This window comes from Xyrauchen texanus, chromosome 14 (genome assembly GCF_025860055.1).
Source record: "Xyrauchen texanus isolate HMW12.3.18 chromosome 14, RBS_HiC_50CHRs, whole genome shotgun sequence".
NCBI lineage: Eukaryota > Metazoa > Chordata > Actinopteri > Cypriniformes > Catostomidae > Xyrauchen > Xyrauchen texanus.
The window spans coordinates 35,201,730-35,229,264 of record NC_068289.1 but is presented as its reverse complement, the minus strand read 5'-3'; the positions used below and the strand labels follow the sequence as shown (position 1 = coordinate 35,229,264).

General features: G+C 38.3%; 1 protein-coding gene across 4 annotated transcripts in view; it reads left to right on the top strand.

Moving 5' to 3' along the window:
• The window catches only part of LOC127655137 (semaphorin-5B-like), a 231,780-nt gene that overhangs the window by 69,834 nt on the left and 134,411 nt on the right, over positions 1–27,535 (top strand). For all 4 annotated transcript variants that reach the window (XM_052142777.1, XM_052142779.1, XM_052142776.1 and 1 more), the window contains one exon: positions 22,772–23,012. In XM_052142777.1, coding sequence (XP_051998737.1) covers positions 22,826–23,012 — 187 coding nt within the window. In that variant the 5' untranslated portion in view covers positions 22,772–22,825. The remainder of the gene's footprint in view (positions 1–22,771; positions 23,013–27,535) is intronic.

The window sequence follows — 27,535 nt, the reverse complement described above, 5'->3', positions numbered from 1 at the left end:
TTAAAGAGTGCAAATTGAAAGAAATTCCAGCTGCAGTTTATTATGCTACTCCTATTCCAATAAATAATTACCAGAAGAAGAAAAAAAGTTGTACAAAATATGGGACCTTTAACTATAAAGAAGACCAAAATACCCTTGGGACTCTTATTTTGAAATGTCTGCACTCCCAGATGCTAGGACACTGATGGCTGTTTTTCTGAGAAAGTGAATCTGATTCAAACTGCTTACCTGAGATCCTGAGTTCAAACCCTCAGTTCTTTTCGGGTGATTCATGAAAAAGTCCTGGTTCAAAAGAGTCATTTGTTCACGACTCTCCCACGCTGGGTTTGTTGTTGCCTGTGGTGCAGCGAGCTGGTCAGAAACAGAACGGGTAAAAAGCAGCGTGAGATACACTGGTGGTGCGCTCTATAAAGATGTATTCAGTAACTCACAAGATGATATCTGATGAAACCGCATATGAATGCACACAACCCGAAATCAATTATGTTTGGTCGCATTTGCAAATATTTTAGTTGCAGTCTGGAACCCTGTTGACGTTAGATCCTATTATGAATAACTAACCTTTCAAAAGTGACTATCTACTCTTTGTCCTTTGTGATACAGTGAAATGTTATGGACCTTAATTCAGTGGCAGAAACGTAATTAACATAATTTTATCATCATTAGTACTGCTTGTTTTAGTATAAGTATTAAAGGAATAGTTCTCTCATAATTTAATCTCATGACATTCACAAACCTTATTTTCTTTTTTTATGAAAAACACAAAAAGCAAAAATAGCAATATGCTAAAAACAACTCAGGATGTCTTAACAACCACATAGCAATGTGTTGGTACCCACCCACAACATCTTTCCCTAGTGGCGGTGAATTGTGCATGGGCAAGCACCACATTTTTTTCAAAAACCTTGCAAGTGATTCACACAATAGATTTTCTCTTTAGAATTCACCAACAAATTAAAGGCTCACTTTGGTGGCACTGCCTGCCCTCCTCCTCTACCATCTGGAAGTAGATTTTATTAAAGTCATGTCCCCTGGTAGGCCGATGGTGATGACTAATGAAAGCTCTTAGGCTAAATTTAATAAGCAGGTCTGAGAGGCTGGAGTTTGGAGCCTCTGCGTGCCCACAGCCGCATGCTCATCCCTGATCAATGTGGCCTGACAAAGAGATTAACAAAGTCAAGTATCCATGTTTTATTGTCATGTCACCTACCTGCCTCCCAACTTTGTGGGCAAAAACAGACATCCATCCTCACTTTGCCATGTTCCATCAAGATGCTTTAGATCAGTGAGGCCCCTGTAGCTCAGGTAGAGCATGGCGGTAGCAAGACCATGGCCACAGATGCACTTCCCTCATATACTGATAAATGTATACCTTGAGTGGATAAAAGTGTCTTCCAAATGATTAAATGTTAACAAACTGTACTTAAAATGCTACAGAGACATAAGTGGGAGGAGATAGACCACTTATAGAAAAATGAATAGGTGAAATTGTAATGCTTGATATGGCGGATATAGAAATGAATGTCCTGTTAAAAGAGCCATTCACCTTTTTGATAAAGTTGGTTTTCTCTAGAACACGACTGCACATTAACTGGACCAGCCAGCCTGAAAAATATTTTGAGCCAAATTTATGGTACCATTGACATGAAAAATTGTATTGAAAGGTATTCTTGACAAACAGTTTGGAGGTTTCTTTCTTTTCCATTCAAATTCACTGGAGATGTACTTGTATGCCTTTTGTCTTGATAGAAAATAGCTACCCTGGAGTGTTACCTAGATGACTGCAGAGTGGACTGATTTGGTTTTAAAAAACTTTGGCTACTCTCATGTAAGACTGGCATAATTTCTAATTAAAACTGAATGCTAGCTTTTGCATTTTACTCATTGCTTTGAAATATACTGAGTTTGACTTTTGTTCTGAGTTGAACTTGAGGAGTTTGAGGTTTGCTAACTAGCTTACTTCTCAGTTACAGCACTATTAGTATTAACCAGAAGTTGTGATAGAGACAGGACAAGTCTTGTGTGAATATTGTGGCTTTACCTATTAACTCCCTCTGGCTAATGACTCAGCCCTGTTTGGCCAGGAATATCAGTGCAAAAGCGACCTTCCATTGATGTAAGTTTCTTGCATTCCTTGAATCAATCACGCTTCTCTCTTGTCGAATTCGCAAAGTCTGGGATCAAGAAAATGCTGTGGTTCTTCCAAGAAAGCCTTCCTTTACTCTTAGCCTCATGTAACACAAGATCTTTATCGGATGATCTCAGAAATTTGGCCAGAATTGATCGGGGCCTGTCTCCTTCTGCGGATCTCCGAGCCGGAACTCTGTGAGCTTATTCGATTTCCAGCTTATGACCTGTTATGTCGAGCAGACTCGGGAAGAGCCTGTCTAGGAATTTTGCTTTATCTCGACCTTCTTCGTCCTCAAGAATTCCAACAATTTGGATGTTGTTTTCGCTGGTTACGATTCTCAAGGTTTTTCACAAAGAAATATGAACATAACAAAAATCGTTATATAAAACTCACTAGGAGAGTCGAGTGGCACCATGCGAGGGTCGGACATGCTCTGCACGAGCTCTGCACACTTTGCTAGTTTTAATCCTTTTTATGTCATAAACCGGTGAGTTTCGATACACTCTGATTCTTAACTGTTCTAGGAGGACAATATGTAGACATTAAAAGACACTTACATGCTCAAGCTGGAGCCTCTGAGCAACAGGCCAAAAGCCCAGGCCAGTGAGGTAAAAGAGATTCAGCATCAACTGTTGAACCTGTTGGCAATGCTGACGAAGGTCGTTGCTGACTTGGAGGATCTTGCTGTAATACGTCGATCGATCACTGCCATGGAGACAAAATTCACTGAGATGGTTACAAAAATGGAGGATTTTGAGAAAAGGATAGATTATCTGGAGTCAATGGAGAGGGAATTAGCTGTTAATCCGCTAGCGACCAAGACAGACCTGGAGGATGTCTGGGAAAAGTTGGAATCAAGATATGTGTCAAATTGAAGTTTTGCTTTGCACTCTGTTTTTTTTTTAAATTAGAAGATAATTCCATGACTGCCTTTTCATTTTTTAAATGGAAAAGCAGCTTTAATGAACAAATGATTTTTGTTCATTTGACAATATTGTGTCAATATTATTTAGCATATTATGCAAAGTCCTTCGCATTACAATGCAAAATAAACACTGAAATGAGATGACCACATTTTTTCATATTTGTCTGGTAAACTTTATAAGTCCTGGACATGTTGACCAGCACTAAAATTTCTTTGCAGAAATTATTCTGTAGATTATTATAGTGAATGCTACTTTACCTTCAATAATACCTTACTTGTTTGTTCTCTCTGGAGATAACCTTCGAAGAGGGCTTATTAAGCATTTATTTGTTAAGTTTGGAGCCTTAAATTGTTTAGCCCGAAAACTTCAAGGGTGAAAACTCTGAATTCCAGTGAGGATTTGATTATAAGAGCACTGTGGTGGCTTGGTGTCTTGGTTTTGTTTGTTTGCTGGAACAGAATTATTAATGGTGAAAGATGTTGTACGTGTTTTGTGTTTGTGTTGGAGTGGTTTAGACAGGGTTCCTGATTGAATTCAGCCAGCCCCTCTGTTTTTCGGTGACCCCAGGCTGACACAAGCGGTCCTAATTCCATTGCGGACGTGGATGCCCCCAGTCCACCTCCACATGATGGGATTAGGGCTACAGCAGTGTCTTATTAATAACACACAGAACCTGTGGCTTCGGGGTGGCTGCTCATCCGTTATTGCTTCTCACCTTCAGCGCCCCATATAATTAGCTATAAACAATCAGATACAGTAGGAGACACATATTTGTGTAGTACACGATGCAGAACAGGGATGCAATTGCATCCAACAAGGGGGCCACTGCAGATTTGACTGTATTTTTGAAAGACCCATTTAGACACCATGGGTTACCTTGTGGATAACCTTGCTGTTTAGTCTGGTTAGTGCTTGTCTAGTTAGTTAAAGGTTCATTTGATGATGCTTGTGATGCTGAAATTACTCATTTTACATTTATAGGAATAGTTCCCTTTAAAGGGTTATTAAAAGAAGAGAGAATTGTCAATCTCAAAACCATCTCATTCTGAGAGGCAGCATCGAAAACTCAATATACAATATGCTGGTCTTTTTTGCAAGGTAGATATTTGATTAAAGATATATTTGGTGGTATGTTCATGAGCTTGGATGACCTGTATGTTGTTACTAAATATGTGTCCTTTGTATACTTGTGAGTTTTGTTGTGTCTTTGTGTGCGACTGATACGATTACCACTAGAATACAATCCCCAGTTGGCTTGGTCTCTTTTGAAGTCACTCGCAATCAATTTATTCATCAATTAAATTGTCTCGGGCGTCTGTCAGGGTTTGTTTTTTGTCTGTTGAGTTCATTATAACAGCATTCCATGTGCTGTTCTTGAGATAATAGTTAATTGGAGTGTATTGTCAACACTGAAGCTTTAAAATCAGGATCAGTTCTTTCAGAATGCCACTTTATTATAATAGGCTCATGTGGTATTGGATCTTGCTACTTTGAAGTGAACTTTAAACACAAGTTACAACAAACCAACAGCTTGAAAGTGTCAGAGAGGGATCATGTGAAATGTATGGCCTGCAACAGAGTATTAGTGGGATAATCAGTATTGGCATACACATGCATATCTAATCAGGCTTTATAGCAGACCACTAAAAGCTTTTGTCTCTTTATCTTTTAGCTATGTTTTCTTCAGAGCTGTGAAACAGTTACTGTCTTACTCCCCTCTTTATACTGCAGTCATCAGCTTCTGACATTTTGGCCTGAAACACCTTGCTAAGGATCTGCACTTTATTAATAGACATGCCTGCTAAAGGCATGTGGACAGGCACATTTTTGCAAGACCATCAGATGTCCTAACCCAGGCTTTTATGCTGAATCATTCAGAGCTGCAGATGTTTCTTTGTCCCGGAACTCTGCCTGTTGTGGTCATCACAACTGCACTATTATTATTTTGTGAAAGATGTATACCTTACCACATTCAATATCCAATATACTTTTAAGCCAGTGTCCTAATCAGATGTGGTAAGATTCCAGCGAGAAACAATTTTTCTGTCTACACTAAACGCGACAATGCTGCACGACCTGGCACAATTACAGACAATCAGAGCATATTTGTTTAAAAGGTCATAAAACCCAATTTCAGCACAGATCAGTTCTCACTACAGTTTTGAAAAATGCAAGAAAAAATAAAAGGATGTGGTAAGCACTGCAGTGAGGGAATGGGTGAGAGATCACACCAATTGTCATTTTTCATCTAGTCGGTTTAATTTCACTTTAATTGAGTAAATAGTATCAAAGCTTCCATAAATGTGCACTGTTATTCACAACTACACAAACAAAATGCACAAATATATTATACACAGTTTTGTAAGCTCAAAATACAATAAAAAAATAAACACATGTCATTTTATGTCTGCGATTTAATGAACATAAAAATGACAAACCATCTGTGCTATTTAAAAAATATTATGAGCTTTTGCATCTTTATAAATGTCTTAAAAGTTATTCATTTGCAACGTATAAGCGGTTTGATCACGCTCACTGTAAGGATGAATGGTAATATCGTATTTGTGAGTCACGACCAATGCCTCTGACTGGCTGAGAAAGCAAACATCTCATAAATATATCAAGATAAAACAATGATGTGCATATGCTCAAATCTAGTGTCAATCTAACACAAAAATGTCACATCCATGAGACTTTTTTTCAAGGTTCAAACCAGGAACAAAATGCCCCAAAATCCCTAAATTAACTGCTTCTGCCTTATAATTAAAATGAATGCTTATTATCATTGTCTTACATCATGGGCAACTCATACAATTCTGTTAACATTTCCCTCTGAAATATAGAGGAGTGAAAGTATAAAGTAAAAGAAAATGCCATGTTAATACTCATGTAAAGGACAAGGACCTCTAAATTGTACTAAATTACAGTTTTCTTGCTTATCAAAACATCATCAGCTATATTTCGCTGTTAATGTATATCAAAACAGTCACAAAAAATAACTCATGGTTCGCTGCTGAGTCAAGAGATAAACAGTGGCAGCAGTGTTTCACCATATTCTGCTATGCAAGTTCAGGGGAAACTTTCAATGGTGGAAAACCAGACTTTTAAATATTACATGCAACAACTAGAATTGTTTGTTTGAAGTGGGTACCAAATGGCGAATCCTGAATAAAACAGTTTGGTGAATACATGTTTACACATTAGCTTCCACTTAGCTGACAAGGTATGAAAGTAGCTACATGGTTAGCTAGTTAGCTGTAAGCTCGTTGTCACAGAGAGTAAAATATGGACATTTTTATGTACTTTCCAGCATTCGGTATAACGTGGCAGCCCGTTTCAGCTTATTGCCGCCCATTCCCACCCCTTTTCGCGGCCGGCCCACTGTGAAAAGTCCCTGTTCTCCCTATAGCCAGTCCGCCCCTGGTCTATGGTACATTACAAAGGATAAAGCAATGCTGCCTTTGAATTTGTATAAATCAAGTATTTTAGGAAACTGCATAATTAAAATGCCCACATTTCTGCATTGGGAACAAACCAATGATACCTTAAAATACCGCCTCCATAGGCAGCTTTGGGATCAACAAGAAAGGGCTCAGCTATCACATTGCTTAACCATTGAAATATTTGGTTTGTCTGTAGACCTCTTTCAGCCTATTGAAAGTTAAACCATTGAATCATCATCTAACATAACATACTGTGAACTACAAAAAGGTGACGTGAGCTCATTATGCAATCTGATCATGTCAGTGAGCACAGTCTAGATGATGTGTAACCCCAGGCTGTCTGTCTATCTGCGATAGATACATACAGTGTTACAAGCCGGTAGGCAGTTGGAAAATGGGGTGGATACTTGATAGGGCTGGACGTGGCCAAAGTGTAAGGACATGATACAGGCTGACACAAGTTCAGATTGGAGGGTAGCCCTCAAGCTGCCTGCTCAGACTGAGTTAAACCAACAGATCTAACCACCCACATTATTCTCCAATGGGGTTTAGGCCACAGACAGTAAAGGCAAGAGTGATTGAGGGGGTATGTAAAGGTTTTGCACCTCATTGAAGTGTGCACACTTAAAAATAAGTGGATAGTTCACCCAAAAATTAACATTCTGTCATAATATACTCCCCCTCCTGTTGTTCCAGACCTGTATGACTTTTCTTACTTACTTGGAACACAAAAGCAAATTTTAGGCAGAATGTTATCCTCAGTCACCGTTTACTTTGAGAGCATATTTTTGAAAGTAAATGGTGACTGAGAAGAAGAAAGTACCGTAATTTCCGGACTATAAGCCGCAACTTTTTTCCCACACTTTGAACCTCGCGGCTTATACAATGACGCGGCTAATATATGGATTTTTCCCGCTTTCAAATTTTATAAAAAAATTAAAAAAACAACATTCTGTGACGTGCTCAGTTTTTTGGCGGCGTGAAGCTTTCATTAGACCAGTGAAATTGCCGAACGGGTTAAGGTCAAAACAACTTTTTGTTTACTGTTTAGATTAAATCGAACGCGCTCAAACTTCCCATCATTCTGATTACGGTAGTAATTTTGTCACCCTCACCATGACAAAGACATGGAGAAACGCATATGATGCTGCTTTCAAGTTGAAGGCGATTGATCTGGCTGCTGCACGGGAGCTTGGTCTTAATGAGTCGATGATAAGACGCTGGAAACAGCAGCGTGAGGAATTGACTCTGAGGCTATTCAACTCCGACACCGAAGGAGATGACTTCAGTGGTTTCATGTGCACAAGAGGAGGAAGATAGTGACCAATGACTTTCTTGGTAGGTTTACTGCAAATGTTTTATTACAAGCCGTGTGTGGCAGCGGGGGCGTGGTCAAGCGCCTGTCCGGGAGAGAAAAGCTGTAAGGGCGCTTAGACCTGCGCTAAATTATGTCTAACACCGGTGTCTAATTTCAAGTGCCCTGCTTCACGTGTCCTTCTTGGGAAAACTGTCACACGGGCACCAGTGTGACAGTTTTCAGCAGGGCACTTGACGTTCCAGGTAAGGCTTTTAATGGCCACAGCAATGTTTACAATCAATTTTATAAAGTTTCTCAGTTCTTCTATGCGCCAACACTAGACTGACGTGTGTCACTTTCTCAGCTCTGTGGCTGCTGCCTTTTTATGCCGCTCTCCCCATGCTTACTGAAATTAGACACCGGTGTTAGACATAATTTATCTCAGGTGTAAGCGCCCTTACCGCTTTTCTCTCCCGGACAGGTGCTTGACCACACCCCCGCTGCCACACCGTGTCTCGTTAAAGCCTATTTATTTTTGTTACAAGCCGTGATTCGTTAAAGCCTGAGTAAAGTTAATTTGTTTCAATGTACCGGTAGGCACCTGCGGCAGACAGGTGCGGCTTATTTATGTTGAAAATAATATTTAATTTAAAAATCAGTGGGTGCAGCTTATATTCAGGTGCGCTCAATAGTCCGGAAATTACGGTAAGTCATATGAGTCTGGAGCAACATGTGGGTGAGTAACTGATGACAGAATTTAAATTTTTGGGTGAACTATCCCTTTAAATTATTCTAAAATGTCTGTTAGTTTAACAATTTTTATTTTAAAAATTAAAGTGTGACAAGTTAAAAGTGACAAGCGATAAAATAGCTTCCATGTCATCAAGTACTGCATGTTCTGATTAGCCTTGACATTTTATGTCACTCAATATTTTTTATTTTGGTATGGACACAGACCAATTATTTGTCACTGGTAACCTGATGTGTAGTGCCTAAATGTGTTACCATAGGCTTTGGAGTAGCATATTATCTAAACATGCTATTTAAGATGATTTTTAGGAATGAAAATAGTATGAAGTGGATACTTTTCTAAAAAATAAACATTTTATAATCTACTGGCCTGTATTATGTCTGAAAAGTAAAGAGACCGTCACCACAGGCTGTGCAGAATCACACTTATAACTTAATGCACGTCATATGCCAAGGACCTCCTCTGAACGACCCTGATTAGACTGTCGGGAGGCGATCAGTACCCTGTAATTGCCAAGCTTAATGTAGGGTACTTCTTTTCTTAATCAGCATCTCTTCATGCCCCTCAAGCAGTAAACTAACAAAACATGCAGAATCACAGAGCACTGTCTCCCTTTCTTGGAGCTAATCTTTCACATGCTGGACTGATAACTCGATAAGCACCTTTTTGTATTCAGTTAGAACAGCAGTTCGAAATTAAATGCCTGCACTTGCAATCAAGCTGTGCTTTTAATGGAGTTTGTGGTGCTTAAAGGACTTTTAAGGTTTTGCACTTTTCAAAGAAACTCCCAGCAGCAGAGCTGTGGCGACTCAGGCTCTTTGAAGAAGCACTTCAGGGGCAAAATGGCTGAGCTGATCACAACCAGCATTGCTTCGCTACTTTCCTCAGCTTGAGATGATTACTCTCTCACCCTGCCAGACACCAGTAGCCCAATTGCCCCTCACCAAATGAAACTGTCTCACAGCTATGACAAATGTTTGTGTTGAGTTTGTGTGTTTGTGTGTGCTTATTTTGTGCCTACACATGACATCATATCTGTATCTACTTAGAAAAGCTGGCAGAAATGGAAGGAACCACTCTAAAACAATGGTTTTTACATTGGACATCAAGTGGCAACCCAGTACCAGAATTGTTTTTTGTTTTCTCTTAGATTGGGAACATTTAAATTCTGTCCAAATTTACTGAACTCATTTTGTTCCAAACTTGTTCCGAATGTAAAATGAGGAAGTTGCAATTTAGAGATTTATTTTATCATTTCACGTTTATGTGATGCTCTCTGAATGTAGCTGATTGCGCCTTAAAGGGATAGTTCACCCAAAACGTAAAATTTTCTCTCATCATTTATTCACTCTTATATCATCCCAGATGCCAAAAGTGATATGAAAGGTAAGTAAAAAAACTGAAAAATAAGTATTTAAGTCCTTTTCTACTATAATTCTCCACTTTCACTTTCACATTTGAAAGTCACGTGGCACCTGTTTACGTTAATTTTCACATCTAAAAGTCACATGTGGCGCATGTTTAGTTTTACTTTCACATCTGAAAGTGAAAGTGGAGATTTATAGTAAAAAAAAGTCTGTTTCTTATACCCACACCTATCAAATAGCTTTTAACGATATGGATTTAACCATTGGAATCTTTTATCTGTTTATTTGGACCTTCAGACATCTGGCCACCATTCACTTGCATTAAAAGAACTAACAGATCTGAGATATTCTTCTAAAAATCTTTGTTTGTGTTCTGCAGAAGAAATCATTCATACACATTTGCGATGGCATGAGGGTTGAGTAGAGTATGTTCATTTTTGGGTGAACTATACCTTTAATTGAACTGATTGCTCTTATATAAAGTTGTGAACTCCATTGTTGCGACCTAATTTCATCCTATGTATGCTGAAACGCAGCCAACAAGCTTTAGTGGATCATTATTGAAGTAGTGTAATACTCCTACACATCCACTAGCTCTGAGAATCAGTCAAACAAGCCGATAAACTCTCGAAACACCCACATGCACTCTCAGCGGTCGCTGCACTCTTTATGCCGGAATCCCAGATAAGTGTGAAATTGCATTGTTACAGATGCCAACAGCCCTGAAGGCATGAAAACCATAAATGGAGATTTGATATGTTATCAGATACATTCCTGGACATGCCTGGAGTATCTGCACATTGACCAAGTCTTATCTTTTCTATGAGGTTAGCGAAGCACATACCTCAGGACAGCCTCGTGGAGATTTACTGTGATTTCCATGACCCGTCCCTCACCCTAATACCAAAAAGTGTCCTTTATGAAGCTTTGATCTGAATTCAGTCATTAAGCTCCTTTGCACCCCCTTTCCCCTGACTTTAGGGTCCCCTTTGCCCCTCTTTTGGCCCTGGTAGTGGACACTGGATCTGTTTTTTAGAGAGATTTAGTGTAACTCAGCCTTTGAAGATCTGTGGCACGGGGTGAGTAGAGACGCAATTTTAGGAGCATAGTTGATGGTTAGGCTTTTAGCCTTTTTAAAGAAGTTTCTGTATTGTCTGTTAGTAATACACGATCGAACCCCAAAGAAGCTCACAGAAGGGTTTATTTAAAGGATTAGTTCAGGTAAAATGAACATTTTATTATGATTTACTTACCCTATTGTTGCTCTAAACCTGTATGACTTTCTTCCATGGAACACAAAAGGATCCATGCAATTACAAATAATGGGGACTGGATTTTTAAGCATCAAAAAGACATAAAAGCACCATAAAGTATAATAAATTAAGTCCATACATCTTGTGCGTTTATATACACAGATACCAAAACATTATGACCACACACAGTTGAAGCAAATAACATTGATCATCTCCTAACAAGGCCACATGTCAAGGTCTGGGTAGATTACATATCAAGCAAATAATCAGTTCTCATAGTTAACATGTTGAATGCAGGAGGAATGGGCAGGAATAAAGATCTTGAGCGACTTTCACAGGAGCCAAATTGTTAAGGCCAGACGACTGAGTCAGAGCATCTCTGAAATGGCAAGGCTTGTGGGGTGCTCCCTGTCAGCAGTGGTGAGTACCTAATGACTGTACTCTGAGGAGGGACAAACCACAAACTGGCAACAGGGTGTTGGGTGTCCAATGCTCATCGATGCACAAGGGCAACGAAGGCCATCCTGTGTGGTCCGAACTGACAGAAAGTTGTGTCAAAGAAAATGCTGCGTATGGGGCTACGCAGTCGCAGACTGGTCAGAGCGCCATGATGAGCTCTGTCCACCCTCGAAAGCACCTACAATGTGAGCGTCGGAACTGGAGCAGTGGAAGAAAGTTGCCTGGTCTGATGAGTCCAGTTTCCTTTTATATCACGTGGACAGCTGTGTGTGCTGTTTACCTGGAGGAGTGATGGCAACAGGATGGACAGTGGGAAGATGACAAGCGGGTAGAGGGAGTGTAATGCGCTGGGCAATGTCCTGCTGGGAAACCCTGGGTTTGGCCATTCATGTGGACATCAATTTGACACGTGCCACAGCTGGCAGGTGGTCATACTGTTTTGGCTCATCAGTGTATAATGCCTTCTGAAGTCATACAGTAGCTTTGTGTGAGGTATAGACCTAAATTGAAGTCACTATTTGCTTAAAATCTTAACATTTGCTCTCGCTTATGAGTTCATGAGAGAAGTAGCAATGTAGATTTCATGAAGTAATAATAGATCTTTTCAATTAATTTGTTTATTTGCTTCACAAAACTGTCTGAATGATTCATTCACAAATCGTACTGTATCATATTGACTAGACTGTTTGCCATCTTCCTCCAGTTGGTCCTTAAAAATGATGTAAAGGGAAAATGACAAGTGTGAAATGCTTACAATTGTATTTGTCTTCCCAGAAACTTATTTAATTTGGAGACAGTGAGCTGACATTATGCCATTTACTTTGTGGGTCTCCATTTGTATATTCAGCCTAATTGACAAACAGTTGTTCCTTAACTATAAATGCGACCCCCACAAAATCTGAGCTGGTGACTGTCTAAATAGCTTTGTGCTCTACTAGTTCTCATTAACATTCCTGTGGTGTTGGAGCTTATGACAAGGTTACCTCGGCATAATGTGCCATCTAAATTACCTGAAACATGCTCGCTCAAACCTAAATGACTGTTAATATTTGTTTATTTATGTTTCCCATCTATTGTAAATACATCAATAGAGAAAAGCACATCTGAATTTTGATTTGAAATACCTTGTGGTCCAGGCAAAGCATACAGTATGTACAGGTAGATCTTGGCAGTATAATAGTACATACAGTGCTACGGTTCAAATAAGCAATACAACTGATATTGCTATACTGTTTACACAGCAATGCATATATTTCCTCGGCTATTAGAACTGTTGTAAGATATTTAATGTGAAAGTGATGAAGAAACATTAAGTATTGTAAAAATACAGAGCCGGATGCATCCTGAAAACAATTAAACCTTTGAAATGTGTCCGGCAATGTGTCTGTGTTGTCCTTCCTGCAGGAGGGGCTGGAGAGACGGGTGTCTCCCTCCACCCTGAAGGTGTATGTGGCTGCTATAGCAGCATATCACAATATGCTGGACTTGAGACCCTCACGACACCACAACCTAATCACCAGTTTCCTCAAGGGTGCGAGGAGAATGAATACTCCTAGACTGAGCCTGATTGCCTCTTGGGATCTCTCTGTGGTCCTACCTGCCTTACAGAGGGCTCCCTTTGAGCCCCTGGAGCAGGCCGATCTTAGCACTTTGTCTCTAAAGATGGCCCTTCTGGTGCTCACTTCTATCAAGAGGGTTGAGGACCTACAGGTGCTCCCTGTAACTAGTGAATGCCTGGAGTTCGGGCCGGCACATTCTCATGTGATCTTCAGGGCCCGGCCTGGTTATGTGCCCAAAGTTTCCACCACTCCCTTTCGGGATAAGGTGGTGAACCTGCCAAGGGCTCCCTTCAGAGGAGGAAGAATTTTGTTGGCCTTGATGTTGTCGTTGCTGTGTCCAGTTTGTGCTCTGTGCATCTATCTGGACCGCACGCAGAGATTTAGATGCTCAGAGCAGCTCTTTGTCTGTTTTGAAGGACAGCAAGGCGAAGCTGTCTCCAAACAGAGGCTGGTCCATTGGATTGTGGGTGCTATTCTGGCCACGGCTACTACTTTGGTTTCCATGTTTTGCATGTCTGAAAATTAGACTAAAGAATAGTCTTGTGACTTTGTGCCCTTGTGACTAAAGTTTCCATAAAATGGGTTATGCAGATTATCTTGAGGGAGCCTGTCTTGTGTTAAGAGATTCAATGTGCATTGCAATGAATACTTTACCTATGGGGACTACATCTTTTAATTAGTCAACCTGCCACTTAGACTTTGGAAAACGTTTAATGTTATTTGCAGTGGTGCTATTTTAGTGCAGTTTCATCTTCATATTGAGGAAAGCTTTGTTTGGAAAATGTTAATAAAACATTATTGCAACATTTTGTTTGTTTTCTTTCCTAAGGAGGAAATAAATGCATCTTGACAGGAAAAATGGTATTTACGTATAGTCAAATTTGAGTACTTTCATAATCTGCGATTAATCGCAATAAAAAATGTATCATTTATAATGTATACACTGTATACATCCAAAACATATACACATGCTACCTTTAATCTGAATAGTAAATTATTCACTGTATTATAAAAAAAATTAAATAAATAGGCAACATAGTTGTTAAAGTAGTTACCATTAACCAGTGAATTTCCAGCTAAATTAACTACAGTGTGATATATATCGTTACTGTGATATAAGTTTACTTATGCAGAGATATTGGTCAGACCTTCAAGACCCCTAGGCAGCAGCTTTAAACCAGTTCGCAAGGTTGGGTATAGAAGTGGTACCTTAGCCTAAAAGAGATGCAAAATCTGCTGTGAATACGTTATGGGAAGCAGCATGCTTTGAGGAGAGGACTTACTACAGGGGTGGGTGACTGTTTACAGCTGCCATATGACTTGAGCTAGAGAAATCATCAAATCTGTCAGTCCAAAAGCTGTGTAATCTGAATGAGTCCCGCTTTGAGGACACATTTGTAGAAGGATTGATATGCCCTTATTCGTATATGGAAGTTTATGATCCAACTAAACATGCTTATGAACCACTTACTTATATGAACTCTGTGCAGATAGGAAGAACTGAAAAAATGTAATCCACAAAAATATACTTTTTTATTTGGGATCAATGGAAGTCCTTGTCACTACCCTGCTTTGAGACATTTTGCATTGGATACTGATTGTATTTTCATATAAAATATCAGTGATTTTACATTTTCTTGTCAGTGACAATGTACTTCATAATTGTCTTGTTTCCAGTTTTATTCTGTATTTTTTGTGGTATGGGCTAATATCATCCAATATGTAAATTCACAAATGTATAACGTCTTGTGGGTGATGATGAATGCAAGTCATATAGTGCAGTGATTTCATATTTATGTGAATAGAGGTTGATAGAGGGTCTGTCAATAATTAAAAATCATTAACTATTCATTTATCTTAGATGACATCTTTGATGTAGATATCTTTATGATAGCCTCGGGTGTTTTTAGTCAATACAAATTTTTACTCGAATTACCCGATCATCTAATTTATTAATCACAATTAATTCCATATTTCAATATTTGAGAAAAGCAGGAAAATTCAAACAAATTTAAGACCTAAGTGCATTCTGTCTGCACTATTTTGTAATTGTTGGTCTACATACTCAGACGTCTTTGGCAGTTGTATTGTGTAAATGTGTTTTTTTCAGCATCTTATTTCTAATAAGGTGTGTCAAAGTGAAAACAGTTAAATATGCTTTCTGTTGGGGGCCTGGGTTGCTCAGCGAGTATTGACACTATAATCCAGGGCATGCTGAGTGACTGCAGCCAGGTGTCCTAAGCAACCAAATTGGACCGGTTGCTAGGGAGGGTAGAGTCACATGGAGTAACCTCCTCGTGGTCGCAATTAGGGGTTCTCGCTCTCAATGGTAATTTGTGTGTGGATCGCGGAGAGTAGCATGAGCCTCCACGTGCTTTGAGTCTCTGTGGTGTCATGCACAGCGAGCCATGTAATAAGTTGCGCCGATTGACAGTCTAAGAAGCGGAGGCAACTGAGGCTTGTCCTCTGCCACCCGGATTGAGGTGAGCAACCGCGCCACCACAAGGACCTACTAAGTAGTGGGAATTGGGCAAACCAAATTGGGAGAAAAGGGGATAAAAAATGCTTTCTGTTTACTTTCTGTCTGTATAGTGGCATGTTGCCCATAATAGCATAATACATGTTCATTTATATTTTTTAATATATCAATAATTGTATAAAAAATATGTTAAATTGATATTTCATCCTTTAAATTGCACTTTTAGCAATGTGTTTAAATGAATAAACATTTTCTCTTCTTGACATCCACCAAAAAGCAATTTCTATTGCAGACAGTCAAGCACCCTTGTCATAGCCGTTGCTGTTTGTGGTTGTGGTTATGTTGTTGATTAAGTTTTATCCTGGATAATCTCTGAGCCACAGCTCAGTGTTACTACCAAGTGTTCTTTCAGAGATGGAGACCTTCTGTATTTTTGTTCATCTTATTGTCATATGAGCAGCCCAGAAGATACGTAAGAAACTGCTGTTGACTAATCTGCTCCCGTCCAGACACTCAGGCTCTGCGATTGTTTCTCGTTGACAGATCTTGATGCCCCCGTTTGACATCACTGTCAATTGGTGAGTTGTTAAATTAAGAATCGCAGCTCACTAAGAGAGTTTGTGTTTGCTCTTTGGCTATACCTGCTCTGTTGTCTTAGAGGGGGCCTGTCTTGCCTGTGAGGTGGCAAACAGATCTACGCCATCTTTTGCAATTTTCCAACAGTGTTAATAACTTGTTCATTAGCCAGGTCTGTTTCCATGGAAACATGCAGGGGGATTGGGTAGGGTGAGAATCCTGTAGGGCACAAGTTATCCTGCCTGATCTAGGTGCTATTGACAGAAGCGCACTGTGCATTCATTAGTTTAATGGAGGGAGGTTCCTTAAGCCAAGTGCCCCAGACTGATCTCACAGCGAAATAGGAAACAGTAGATTTACTTTTCTTTAGCTAAAATTGGTCTGTGCTTGCCGAAATTCGAAACACTTTCCCCAGTGGCCAAAGTGTTAAGTGTTGTTGGGCATAGGGGAATGTGTGAGCTCCAATTTAAAGGTGAAATGTTCACAGAGGGGTATGTTTTGAAGGGAGTTGTTTTCTGCTGTTCTGAATGTACAGTGAAGAGGAATGCAGTGATAGATCCTTAATGCCTTTAGCTATTTAGGGGCCAAGCACTGAAAGTGCTTAGGCACCTATTGTAATCGTTAGTGTTATTTTTAAGGGGTCAAGCACTGAAAGTGCGTAGGCACCTATTGTAATCGCTTGTGTTCTTTTTATTCTTCTTCTTCTTCTTTCGCCATTGAGTCTATGGCAGCCTATAGAACTCTATGCAGGAAAGTTGTGAAATTTGGCACACATATAGAGTACAGTCTGAACATTAACTGGAGCAAATTTGGAGTCTCTAACTCAAACCCTCTAGTGCCACCACCTGCCCAAATGTTTATGCTAATAACTTTTGAACCATACGTGCTAGAATTACACTTGCTTCTGAATCCTTTGCTCGAGACGAATAGATTGCACCCTATGTCTTCATTTTTCGTCTTGAAATTTTTTCGGCATTTAGAATTTTTTAGAACTCCTCCTAGACCGTTCCTCCGATTTGCACGAAATTTGACTCAGATAATCTTCAGACCAGGCTGACAAGAAATTATGGCATTCAAGTATATTAGTCTAACGGTTCTCGATTAACGCATGAACAAATTCGATGTAGAGCACTCAAAATTGGATGTGAGGCTATATCTCTGCAGCGCTTTAGCATATTCACACCAAACTAGGTTATGACAACCATGACCTGTGGGTACCTGCACAGTTTCGGCACAGCGCCACCTAGTGGTCACAAGATATTATATTTTTTTATTTTTGCTTATAACCTCTGAATGGTTTGACCTAAAATCACAAATCTGGTCTTGTTAGATTCTGTGCGAGATGAGTAAAATGCTAACAAATTTTCCTATGTCGACCATTTTGGGTGTTGACCATTTAGAATTTTGTGTAAAATGCTTTATTTTTCAAACACATTGGCATATCGTTACAAAACTCGTTATGTGTCATTGGCACAATGCCATGAAAGTACTCAAAAAGTTTTGGGACACGCCACCTTCTGGTTAAAAGTTATCTGGTCAAATACCAAATTTGAATAAAATGCTAATAACTTTCGATTACTTTGTGCTGTTGTCATGGTAGATTCAGTGGGTCATGCTGAGAAAGTGGATACCAATTATGCCATGATCGATCAAACTAACTTTCCAGCATTTTGAAATCCTTTAAAAACATACTTTTTATAACTCCTCCTAGAGCGTGTCAGATTTTAACCAAAATCAAGTCAGACCACCTTCAGACCATGCCGACAAAAAGGTATGGATTTTGATGATAGACCAAACCGTTTTCGTTTAACTCAACAATGAATTTGATGGCACTGTGTCAGAATGATTTTCAGTCTCTATCTCGGCAACGCTTTGGCGTACTTTATATGAGTCATCATATAAAGAGTCAACACTTTATATGAGTCATCATGACCACACGTTGACCACACCATATCAATTTTGTGACAGCGCCACCTGTTGGTCAAAAGTAATAAGCTTTTATGTCCCTTTGCAATTGATAATATTCATGGTTTTTCAAACATTTTGCCTAAAATCATGACTATATTGCATGACTATAATGGTTGATGTGCTTGGCCCCTGAATTGCTGCTTGCAGCTATATTTAGGATTGGGACTAATTAGCTCACTGCTGTGGGCTTACTGTTGGGTGAAGCAAGTTGTTAGTAACTGCTTTTGAACTTCCCATGTAATGCTTGTTTGTGTGAATTAGCTTTATTTGTGTTGATTTCTTTAAGCTCCTCTCTTGGGTCCAGAGCTGCTAGTTCAGATCCAACTGTTTCCCATCACAACAGCACTTGTCTTTGTCTTGAGTTTAACATCAGCAAAATCCGCACTTTTTACAGTGGATCTGCAGCAAGAATCAGATCCTAGGCCAGAAGTGTAGTTGGATTGTTGTAGTAATGTCTTAGGCCACATCCACACTAAAACATATTTTTCGGTAGAGGCATTCTAGTGTGGACGAGAGGCATAAATGTAGCAAAATCAATGCACTTTTGGCCAAAAACGTATTAGTACGAGCATGGCTTTAAAGGTGCTGTAAGCTGTGTTAGCCGTTTGGAACATACACAAAAATATTGCTTTACCTCGTTGATGCATCAGACATTATGCACGTTAGAGGCTATATATAATATATATTTTATATATTCATACACATGCAGTGCATTTCTGTACCACTTGCATCCTTGATAGTTGAATTTACACTTGCAAGGAAAAGTTCATAACACATGGTTTGCTAAAATTTTCACTGTTCCCCAAGTCAACAAGAATTTTTTTGTTGTTACTCGGTTGTGGGGTATTTCCTCCTAGAGATGAGTGTACTTTGAATCATTATGGATTGCACAGAGAGTTGCCTGTATAGCAATCCAGTTGCCACATTCATTTGCCTAATTAGTTACCTACTGTTGCGAGAGGGGTAATTGAGTAGGCATCATGGTAATTTGCCACATAACCAAGCTAATAATTTGTTATTGATTTCCCGATTTAACTGAGAAACTGAGAATTTGCACTGGAGCTTCTCTGTAGATAGCATGGATTCATTCTTTTTTTAAAAGCACTTACAGTAAATGATATTGCGTGGCACAATTTTCACTTAGGCTCTGCTTTGAAGGTGATGATGTACTGCTTGCTTCTGTGTGGTTATAAACTCTATACATCATGTCCACAGTGAAATAGCATTAACGTGGGAGGTACACAACCTTGAGTGGCTTATTTCAGAGGTTTATGAATTTTTAGCTGCTTGACTATGACCATGTACACACTGCTGTTTTGGGAGTTATGAATCACATTTACATTTGGAAAAGAATCCCATGAATGATGGTTCCATGAGCCATTTAGTTTACCCATGTAGATGATTCAACAAATCTCCTTTGTTTATCCCTACAAGTAAAAAATGCCTGACTAAAAGTTATTTGTTCATTTCATTAGCAATTTAAGTAAATGAAAATGTCACTCTAATCGCATTGGTTCTTTATTGACATTAGGCTACTTGATGCTTTGCATTGTTTTGCAAAACATTTTGTTCTTGTAATGTACATAGTTGCAAAATGCACATTTATTGAAGATATATTGAGTTTATATTCACATTTCTTCTCCACTAAATTTACTGCCACTTAAGAGTGCTGTAAGACTCTTGTTTTGTTGAAGGCTCTTTTGGGAAATAGTGCTTATTCTTGCTAATGGGTTCCTTAAGGATACTAGATTTCCAGTATGTTGTCAGAATGTGAGCGAACGATGAAAGCTTGGTCTACTAGGTCCACAATTTTGCTCATTGAAGACTGTCAATGCCCCTTTAATTGATATGTGTTGTGACACGCAAGTTGAGCAGTTAGCATATGCTGTGTGCGAGGTAAATTGTAGGGTACCAAAGAAAGCAGGGATTGAGCTAACTGCTGCTTGCTGTAATATGACTGCACTGCACTTTGAATAAAGATGGAGTTGTCATGCCACAACTCCATTAAAACTCCTCCGCATATGAAGGAGACGGAAGTGCCTGGGCGCTTAAGGGGTTTTCTTTTATCGAGCCAAGCCACCACTTACTGCTAGGAATTTTTAACGACAGCACCCCACACCCCTGATTCCTACCCCAATTTCCCAGTCTCAGTAAACACAATTACTGAATGTTTTTCACCTCCATATAATATCACTAATTTGTTTTGATTCAGAAGTTGTTCTTGCTTGCTAGATATCTAGCGAGATTTATGTTCACAATAATAATGACTAAAGAGCTCTTCTAAAGAGTTCCTCTAAATATATATGTGTCCGTATAAGGTTTAATGGGATAGTTAAGCCAAACATAAAAATGTTGTCACTTACTCGCCGATACAGTTACCCGATTACTTTCTTTTGAAGAACACAAGTGAATATGTTAGGCCCATTTTAAAAAAATTCTGTTGTTTTTACAAAAAAACCAAAAACAACAACAAAAAAAAAATGGCAGCTGTGGTTGCCAGAATAATTCTATAAAAAATACAGTAAAAATGTAAATAACTTTACAAAAAAATTTTTTATGGTATATTTTATGGTGCAATATCGTTGTTTACATTATTAAATGATAAACGTAATATATTAAACTTCTGAATCTGTAAAAATCAGGTTTTCGCTATATAATGCATTGTTAATCACATCATTTAATTTAAGTAATTTCATAAGGCCACATGATGACATGAAGTTCATCAATCATTGAGACAGTGTTCAGTGTCTCTCACACAAACACTTAACACCATCAGGGTAACTTTATTAAAATTATGCAGTAAACATGAATACATTTTGAAACAACATGAGGGTAAGTGATGACAGAACTTATCCCTTTAAAGCTTTATTTATTTGACATTTTTATATAAAAAAAAATGTAATATATAATTTTTTGTTGTATTATTCTGTTATACTTTTCGATAAAACTTTTCGAGTTTTACTAGACCTCCTTGTAACTGATATGCTATGATTGGCTAAGCTTTTTTTGTGTAAAATTAAAATTAAGCGTACTTACAGGTTGTGAGTTTGCTGTTTGGGTCAATGTAGTTGGCACAGTCCTTCAACAACAGCCACTTTGCAAAGCCTGCATTATATTGCGACTGTTACGATTCTCTGTTGTTTGCCCTGTGTTTTGCCTCTGTCATCTGTTTCCCCCTTGACTACACTTCCCATGATTCCCTGCCCTGATTTTTACCAGCTCTTCCCTATTGTTTTCACCTGTGTTTCATATACCTAATGATCCCTCATGTATATAATGCCCTGTTTTCTGTTCACCTTTGTCAGTTCTTAATGTTTCTCCCCAGTTCATGCTCTGGTTTCAGTCCTGTTTGTTTTCGTTTGTTTCGCTTCCTGGTTTCCTGTCTTGACCTGTTTCCATGTTCATCCTGTTTTGTATTTAGTTTTTTCTTATTAAAATAGCTGCACCTAGATCCTGCCCTCGTGACCTCCTTCATTTGTAACAGAGACAGGGTCACAAACACAAAACATTCAAGGCTGATCTAAAATGGTTCAGGTCGGACTGAAATGATCAGGGAACTTTGTAAAAAATAAACTTCAGCTACTCGTTTCTAACATTGAGATCCTTTTAGATTTGTATTTAGAGCAGCATGTGTCTTACTACAGTCAGGAACAGCAAAACATTTGATGAATTAATCATCGTTTGATTAATTACCAACTGAAATAGTTGTACCTTCTGTTTTTTATTTTATTGAATTATTATTTAATATTAATTATAATTTTTTTATTTAACAATTTGATGTATGTCTCATTTGCCATTATTAAATATCCGCATCGACACTGGCCATTGAACAACTTATATCGGTCAGCTATAGTGGTACATAGTACGGACACATTATATGAGGTGGCCTTATCTACTATGTATTGAACTATTTGGATACAATGTACTTATTATGTACATACATGTTGTTGCATTGTAATTACATTTAAAGTACCTGCATTAAATTACATTTGTAGTTATGCAGTTAATTTTACCCCTAACCCAACCCTTACCCCAAAACCTAACCCTTATCCTAACCCTACCTTTACTCCTAATCCTACCCGTACCTCAACCTCAGTTGCGGCAAATGTGGATATTTTGCATAACAACATGTAGTTACACAGTAAATACAGTCTTGTATGTATTTAATGTTAGTACAAAGTAGTTAAGGCCACCTAATATAAAGTGTATCAAACTGTTTATTTCAAAAGATCAAGACAAAATCAATTGTTCATGAAATTACTCCTTTGCATTTCATTTTTTTGTTCATATGTGAACTGTTGTTTTAATGCACATATCAGTAAAGTCAGCAAAGATTTATTGACAAAGCCGTAAAGAGAACTTCAGATAGCTGCCAAAGTAACTACTTAATGTACATATTCTGGGGAAATAAATATCTGGATTCCCCACCAGGTATTTTCACCAGCTTAACCAGGAATACTTCCTCAGCAAGTGTAGTGTGTACAGTACAGTTGTATAAAATTGATAAAATGATAAAACAAAATAGCATATTCAATATGAATCTATCTTTTTCTTCCAAACAGGTGCATTCCAGAGGCCCACCTTGGCAGGTAGATGAGAGGTCGGCCTCCGTCACCATGACAGTGTTGCCGTGGGGCGTGGCTTCCCTGGCTGTGCCCGGCCTTATCCTCTGTTTCATCACTCTTCCATTTCCAGTTACATTATCCCAGAGGCCCCCTGCACCCACAGAGCCCATCCCAACGCCAGAACACCACACAAGGCCAGAGTGTACCCGCCTAGAGCACCCCATTGTCTCTATTCAAGGTGAATACTGATGTCTCTCACATAGACTTTTACTCCAGGGATATTACGGCAATATTTTTGGCCTCTAGGGATTTGTTGCGGCACACTTGTCAGTCTCCAGCAACCTTTAGAAACAGTGGAAATCATTTGAAAATGGACAAAGCACATTTATAAGGTAGCCAAACATTGTCAGCTGTCCATTTACACGCCTCTGTCAGTTTTTAAGGCGATTAAATATTAATGGAAATTGGTATTTGTGTGTATATTGATGCTTTGGCAACATTGCGTAAATTATTTTCCCTGTAAAGTACTTTAAATTTAATTTGAAATTGTTATAAGAATGTGCACACATCTTCACATATACAAAAACAGTTAAAGAGTTCATATGATACCTTTGTTTGAGGAACAGAAAAAAGTCATGTAAATTTTGTGCCGTTACGTCTCGCACAAAATTGATTGCTCTAGCCTTTCAAAGAATACTATTTTCACAGGGAGACTGTGTTCAATGTACAACAACTGCTTTGTGATACTTTTTGGTCCAGACAACACCAGGTGCATTTGCAGATTACTCGCACAGATGTGTTCTGACGGCATGTCCGGAAAAACTGGGCTGTACGTGGACAGTGTACTTTCTATGCTGATGACGATATCTGAGTCACACGCACAGTTGCAGTGGCATGCAGAAAACAGAAGTATACTTTGGACTTTATTATTAACATGTCATTCTTTAGACGATATTTAAAGTTATAAAGATACAAATCTTCTCCTCTACTACAGCTTTCAAATTTCATTCTCCTTCACTTTGCTACACTAAATTCAATGATGCTTCCTGCAATAACTTGTAACTCTTCGAAAGAGCCATATTTAAATTTGAACTTGAGGGCAAATGAGATTTGTGAGATCATGCTGAGGTACAGAATTGAAATTTCGGTGAGTTATGAGTCTTGGAAAACAGATACAATATTATACTTTTTAAGATACCTTTATGGTGTGTTTTTTTTGTGCTTTTGTTTGTACTTTTTGGAGCTTTAAAACCTTGGTCACCATGAATTGGCATTATATGGCAGCATGGACATTCTTGAAAATGTCATATTAGCATATGAGTTCAGAACTTCATGAAGGTGAGTAAATGATAGCAGAATTGACATATTTTTTTATCTTTAAAATCATTTGGGAACCTAGTACCCAGCCTAGTGTGTCTGAGGTGCTTGTGTGATTTTCGTGATGTTGTTTTTCACTCTCCCGTATGATACAGGCTCAGACTGCACATCTTCATTTTTTTAGTCGGTTTATCTTCTTCATGGGTCATCCACATATCTCAGACAGAGACAGAGAGTACTGAAGATGGCACACTTTGATGGAAATGCTGTGGAGCTCAAGAGATAAATGTCTTTCATTTCATCAAGATTTTTATCCTCTTATATCCCAGCATGCGAAGTAAACAGAATGTGCAGCCATACCTTAATATCGCTTTGAAAATATTTTCCACATCCAACGAATAAAGGTGTTTTCTACACTTAGAACATATTTATTTACACAACAAGAGTGAATTTATATTGAAAATGACCTGGCGACAATTGTCTTGGCTATGGCATAGGAATTCTTCTTTTGTTCGACTCTCTGAGGGACATGACAAAGATAGAAGAATAATGCCTCATGGGAAACAAAAGAAATTGATGACCAGGGGGCTCTATATTATATATTAAACCTGCGTGGACATTAGGGCAGCCATGGCTCATATAGACATTGCCTATGGCTAGTTCCTTTTATTGCTACAGAGAAAACTCAAAATCGTAACTTTTTTGCTTTATCAAAGCAACTGAATTTTTCTTTCTTTTGAGGATGTTGAAAATAGTACTAGAATTACAAGATGAGTTGGAAAACAATACAATTAGCAAACAAGCTGTAAAGCTGGATAAGCAAGGTACTGTCTTTTTGCTCCTCACCAACAAGGAGCCCATTCAAATGTTTTTGTTTTTGTTGTACCTCAAAGCAAAGGGATGGTGGCATTGATTTTGTGAGAAGTGCAGCTCAACAATTGTTTTGCATTGTAAGCTAACACACCTAAATATCTAGCACACCTTCTTTATGTTTACTCGGTGGTATGGAAGTTCCATAGTACACCTTAATGCCTTCTTTTATGTTGAAGCAGTGGTATGGAAGTCCTGGAACAATGAAAGTGTTGGCTGAACTTGATATTAGGCTCTTTAAACGATGAGCGTTTTTTTAATTGCCCTGACTCAGTGGAGTAACCTGAAGTGTATTTCGAGCCCATATCGCTGTTCTCTGACAAGGTCTGTAGATTCACACATGTCTTTGAACCATTCTAGCGCTAAAACATTCCTTTTTTAAGATGGTTGAGCATATTAGAGCATGACCACCTCAGTGGGGCCCATCTTAATAGCCAAAACCCTTCCAGTGCTTAGGTCTAACAACTTTAAGAAGTGCATTAGATGTTCTGAACAAATTTTGATTTAGTAAACCTAAAATAATAATAATAATGCAGTACATCTTAGCAATTTATTGGGTCATATCATATATTTTCTTTGAGGACCATTGACAATGTTAGATTTCTTGCATCCAAGACATTTGTAATGACAATTTCCACTCATTTGTTTAAACTTAGAGTTAAACAGGTTTTTTTATGCTGTTGAACCATTTAGACTTTCATGTAAATGGCATTTGCCTATGTTAAATGAGAAATAATGTTTAAGGGTTGCAGTCTCTTTGCAAATCTGCATTGAAATATGAAGCACTATTAAGGTCAGACTAAAACGATCAGGGACCTTGTAAAAAATAAATGTCAGCCAATAATTTTTAATGCTGGGAGCCAGAAACGGCACATCATTTTGCAAACTTTCCCCATATTTTACTATTATCGTTTTATGCCTACTGAAAGAACAGCATCTTCAATTTTTGGTGATTAGAAATAATAGTATCTATCCTACAGTACTTCCTGCACAATACTCCACTTCTACTGGGTTTGCCAAGTTGCTAAAAAATGATTAGGCATCGTTGATGTAAATGGGGCAATGCTTTTGCCTGTCTGACTTAAGAAAGTTGCAGAAGTTCGAATACAGCTATTTTTGCAGTTCAGTTTAAATGGAACTGGAGACCTTTTTCCTTTCTGAAACATTTTGCCTAGTACATAAAACCATTTTATTCCAAAATATCATGGAAAATTTGGTTTTGACTGATAAGACTACTGCTTTAAGAAACACAGCTACTGCTCTGTGGTTATATAATACCACATTGAAAGCAACTTTCTTCCTTCAGAGAATGTCCTTTGTCACATATAACCAGGATAATCATAACAAATCCCTGGTTATATGTGACAATCGAAAATCATGGCTTGCGAATCTGCAGTACCAGCATGCAATTGCTACTGCTGGTTTACAAAGAATTTCAGATGAGCTTAGATATCTGGGGACACCATGTGACTGGAGTTTTTCTGTGTCTACACTGCTGTTCAAAAGTTTGGGGTCACTTGACTGAAATGTTTCTCATGATCTTTAAAACCTTTTGATTTGAAGGCATGTGCTTAAATGTTTGAAATGAGTTTTGTAGACAAAAATATAATTGTGCCAACATATTAATTTATTTAATGACAAAAATAAAAATGCTATTTAAAAAAAAAAGTTTTTAATATGCAGCTAAATTAAAAGCAGCTAATTAGTGCCCAGTATTGATGGGAACTCCTTCAATACTGTTTAAAAAACATCCCAGGGTGATTCCTCAAGAAGATGTTTGAGAAAATGTTGAGCACATTTCTGTAAAGTCTATGCAAAGGATGGCTACTTCAAAGATGTTAAAATATAACTATTTTGATTTATTTTGGATTGTTTTAGTCATAACGCAATTCCTATATTCATAAACAGTGTTGTATAAAATCAACAATGAATAGTTACTCGGATAGCCTGGCATTTTTTCAGGTAACATGGACACTGAATATAGAAACATTTAAAGGGAGAGATCACCCAAAAATGAAAATTCTCTTATCATTTACTCACCCTCATGCCATCCCAGATGTATTTGACATTCTTTTTCTTCTGCTGAACACAATGAATGATTTACAGAAGAATATTTCGGATATTTGGGTCCATACAATGCAAGTGAATAGTGGCCAGAACTTTGAAGGTTCAAAAATCACATAAAGGCAGCATAATTGTAATCCACACAGCTCCAGTGGTTTAAGACATACCTTCAGAAGCGATAGGTGCGGGTGAGAAACAAATAATATTTTACTATCGTTCTCCACTTTCTCTTTCACGTCAGCATTCTTCTTCTTGTGTTTTTGGTGATACGCATTCTTTGTGCGTATCGCCACCTACAGTGAAGGGAGGAACATTTTAATTAAATGAGGACTTAAATGTTGATCTCTCTTACCACACCTATCATATCGCTTCTAAAGACATGGATTAAAGTTCTGGAGTCGTATGGATTACTTTAATGCTGCCTTTATTTGCTTGTTGGACCTTCAAAATTCTGGTCAATATTCACTTGCATTGTATGGACCTACAAAGCTGAGATAGTTTTCTAGCAAA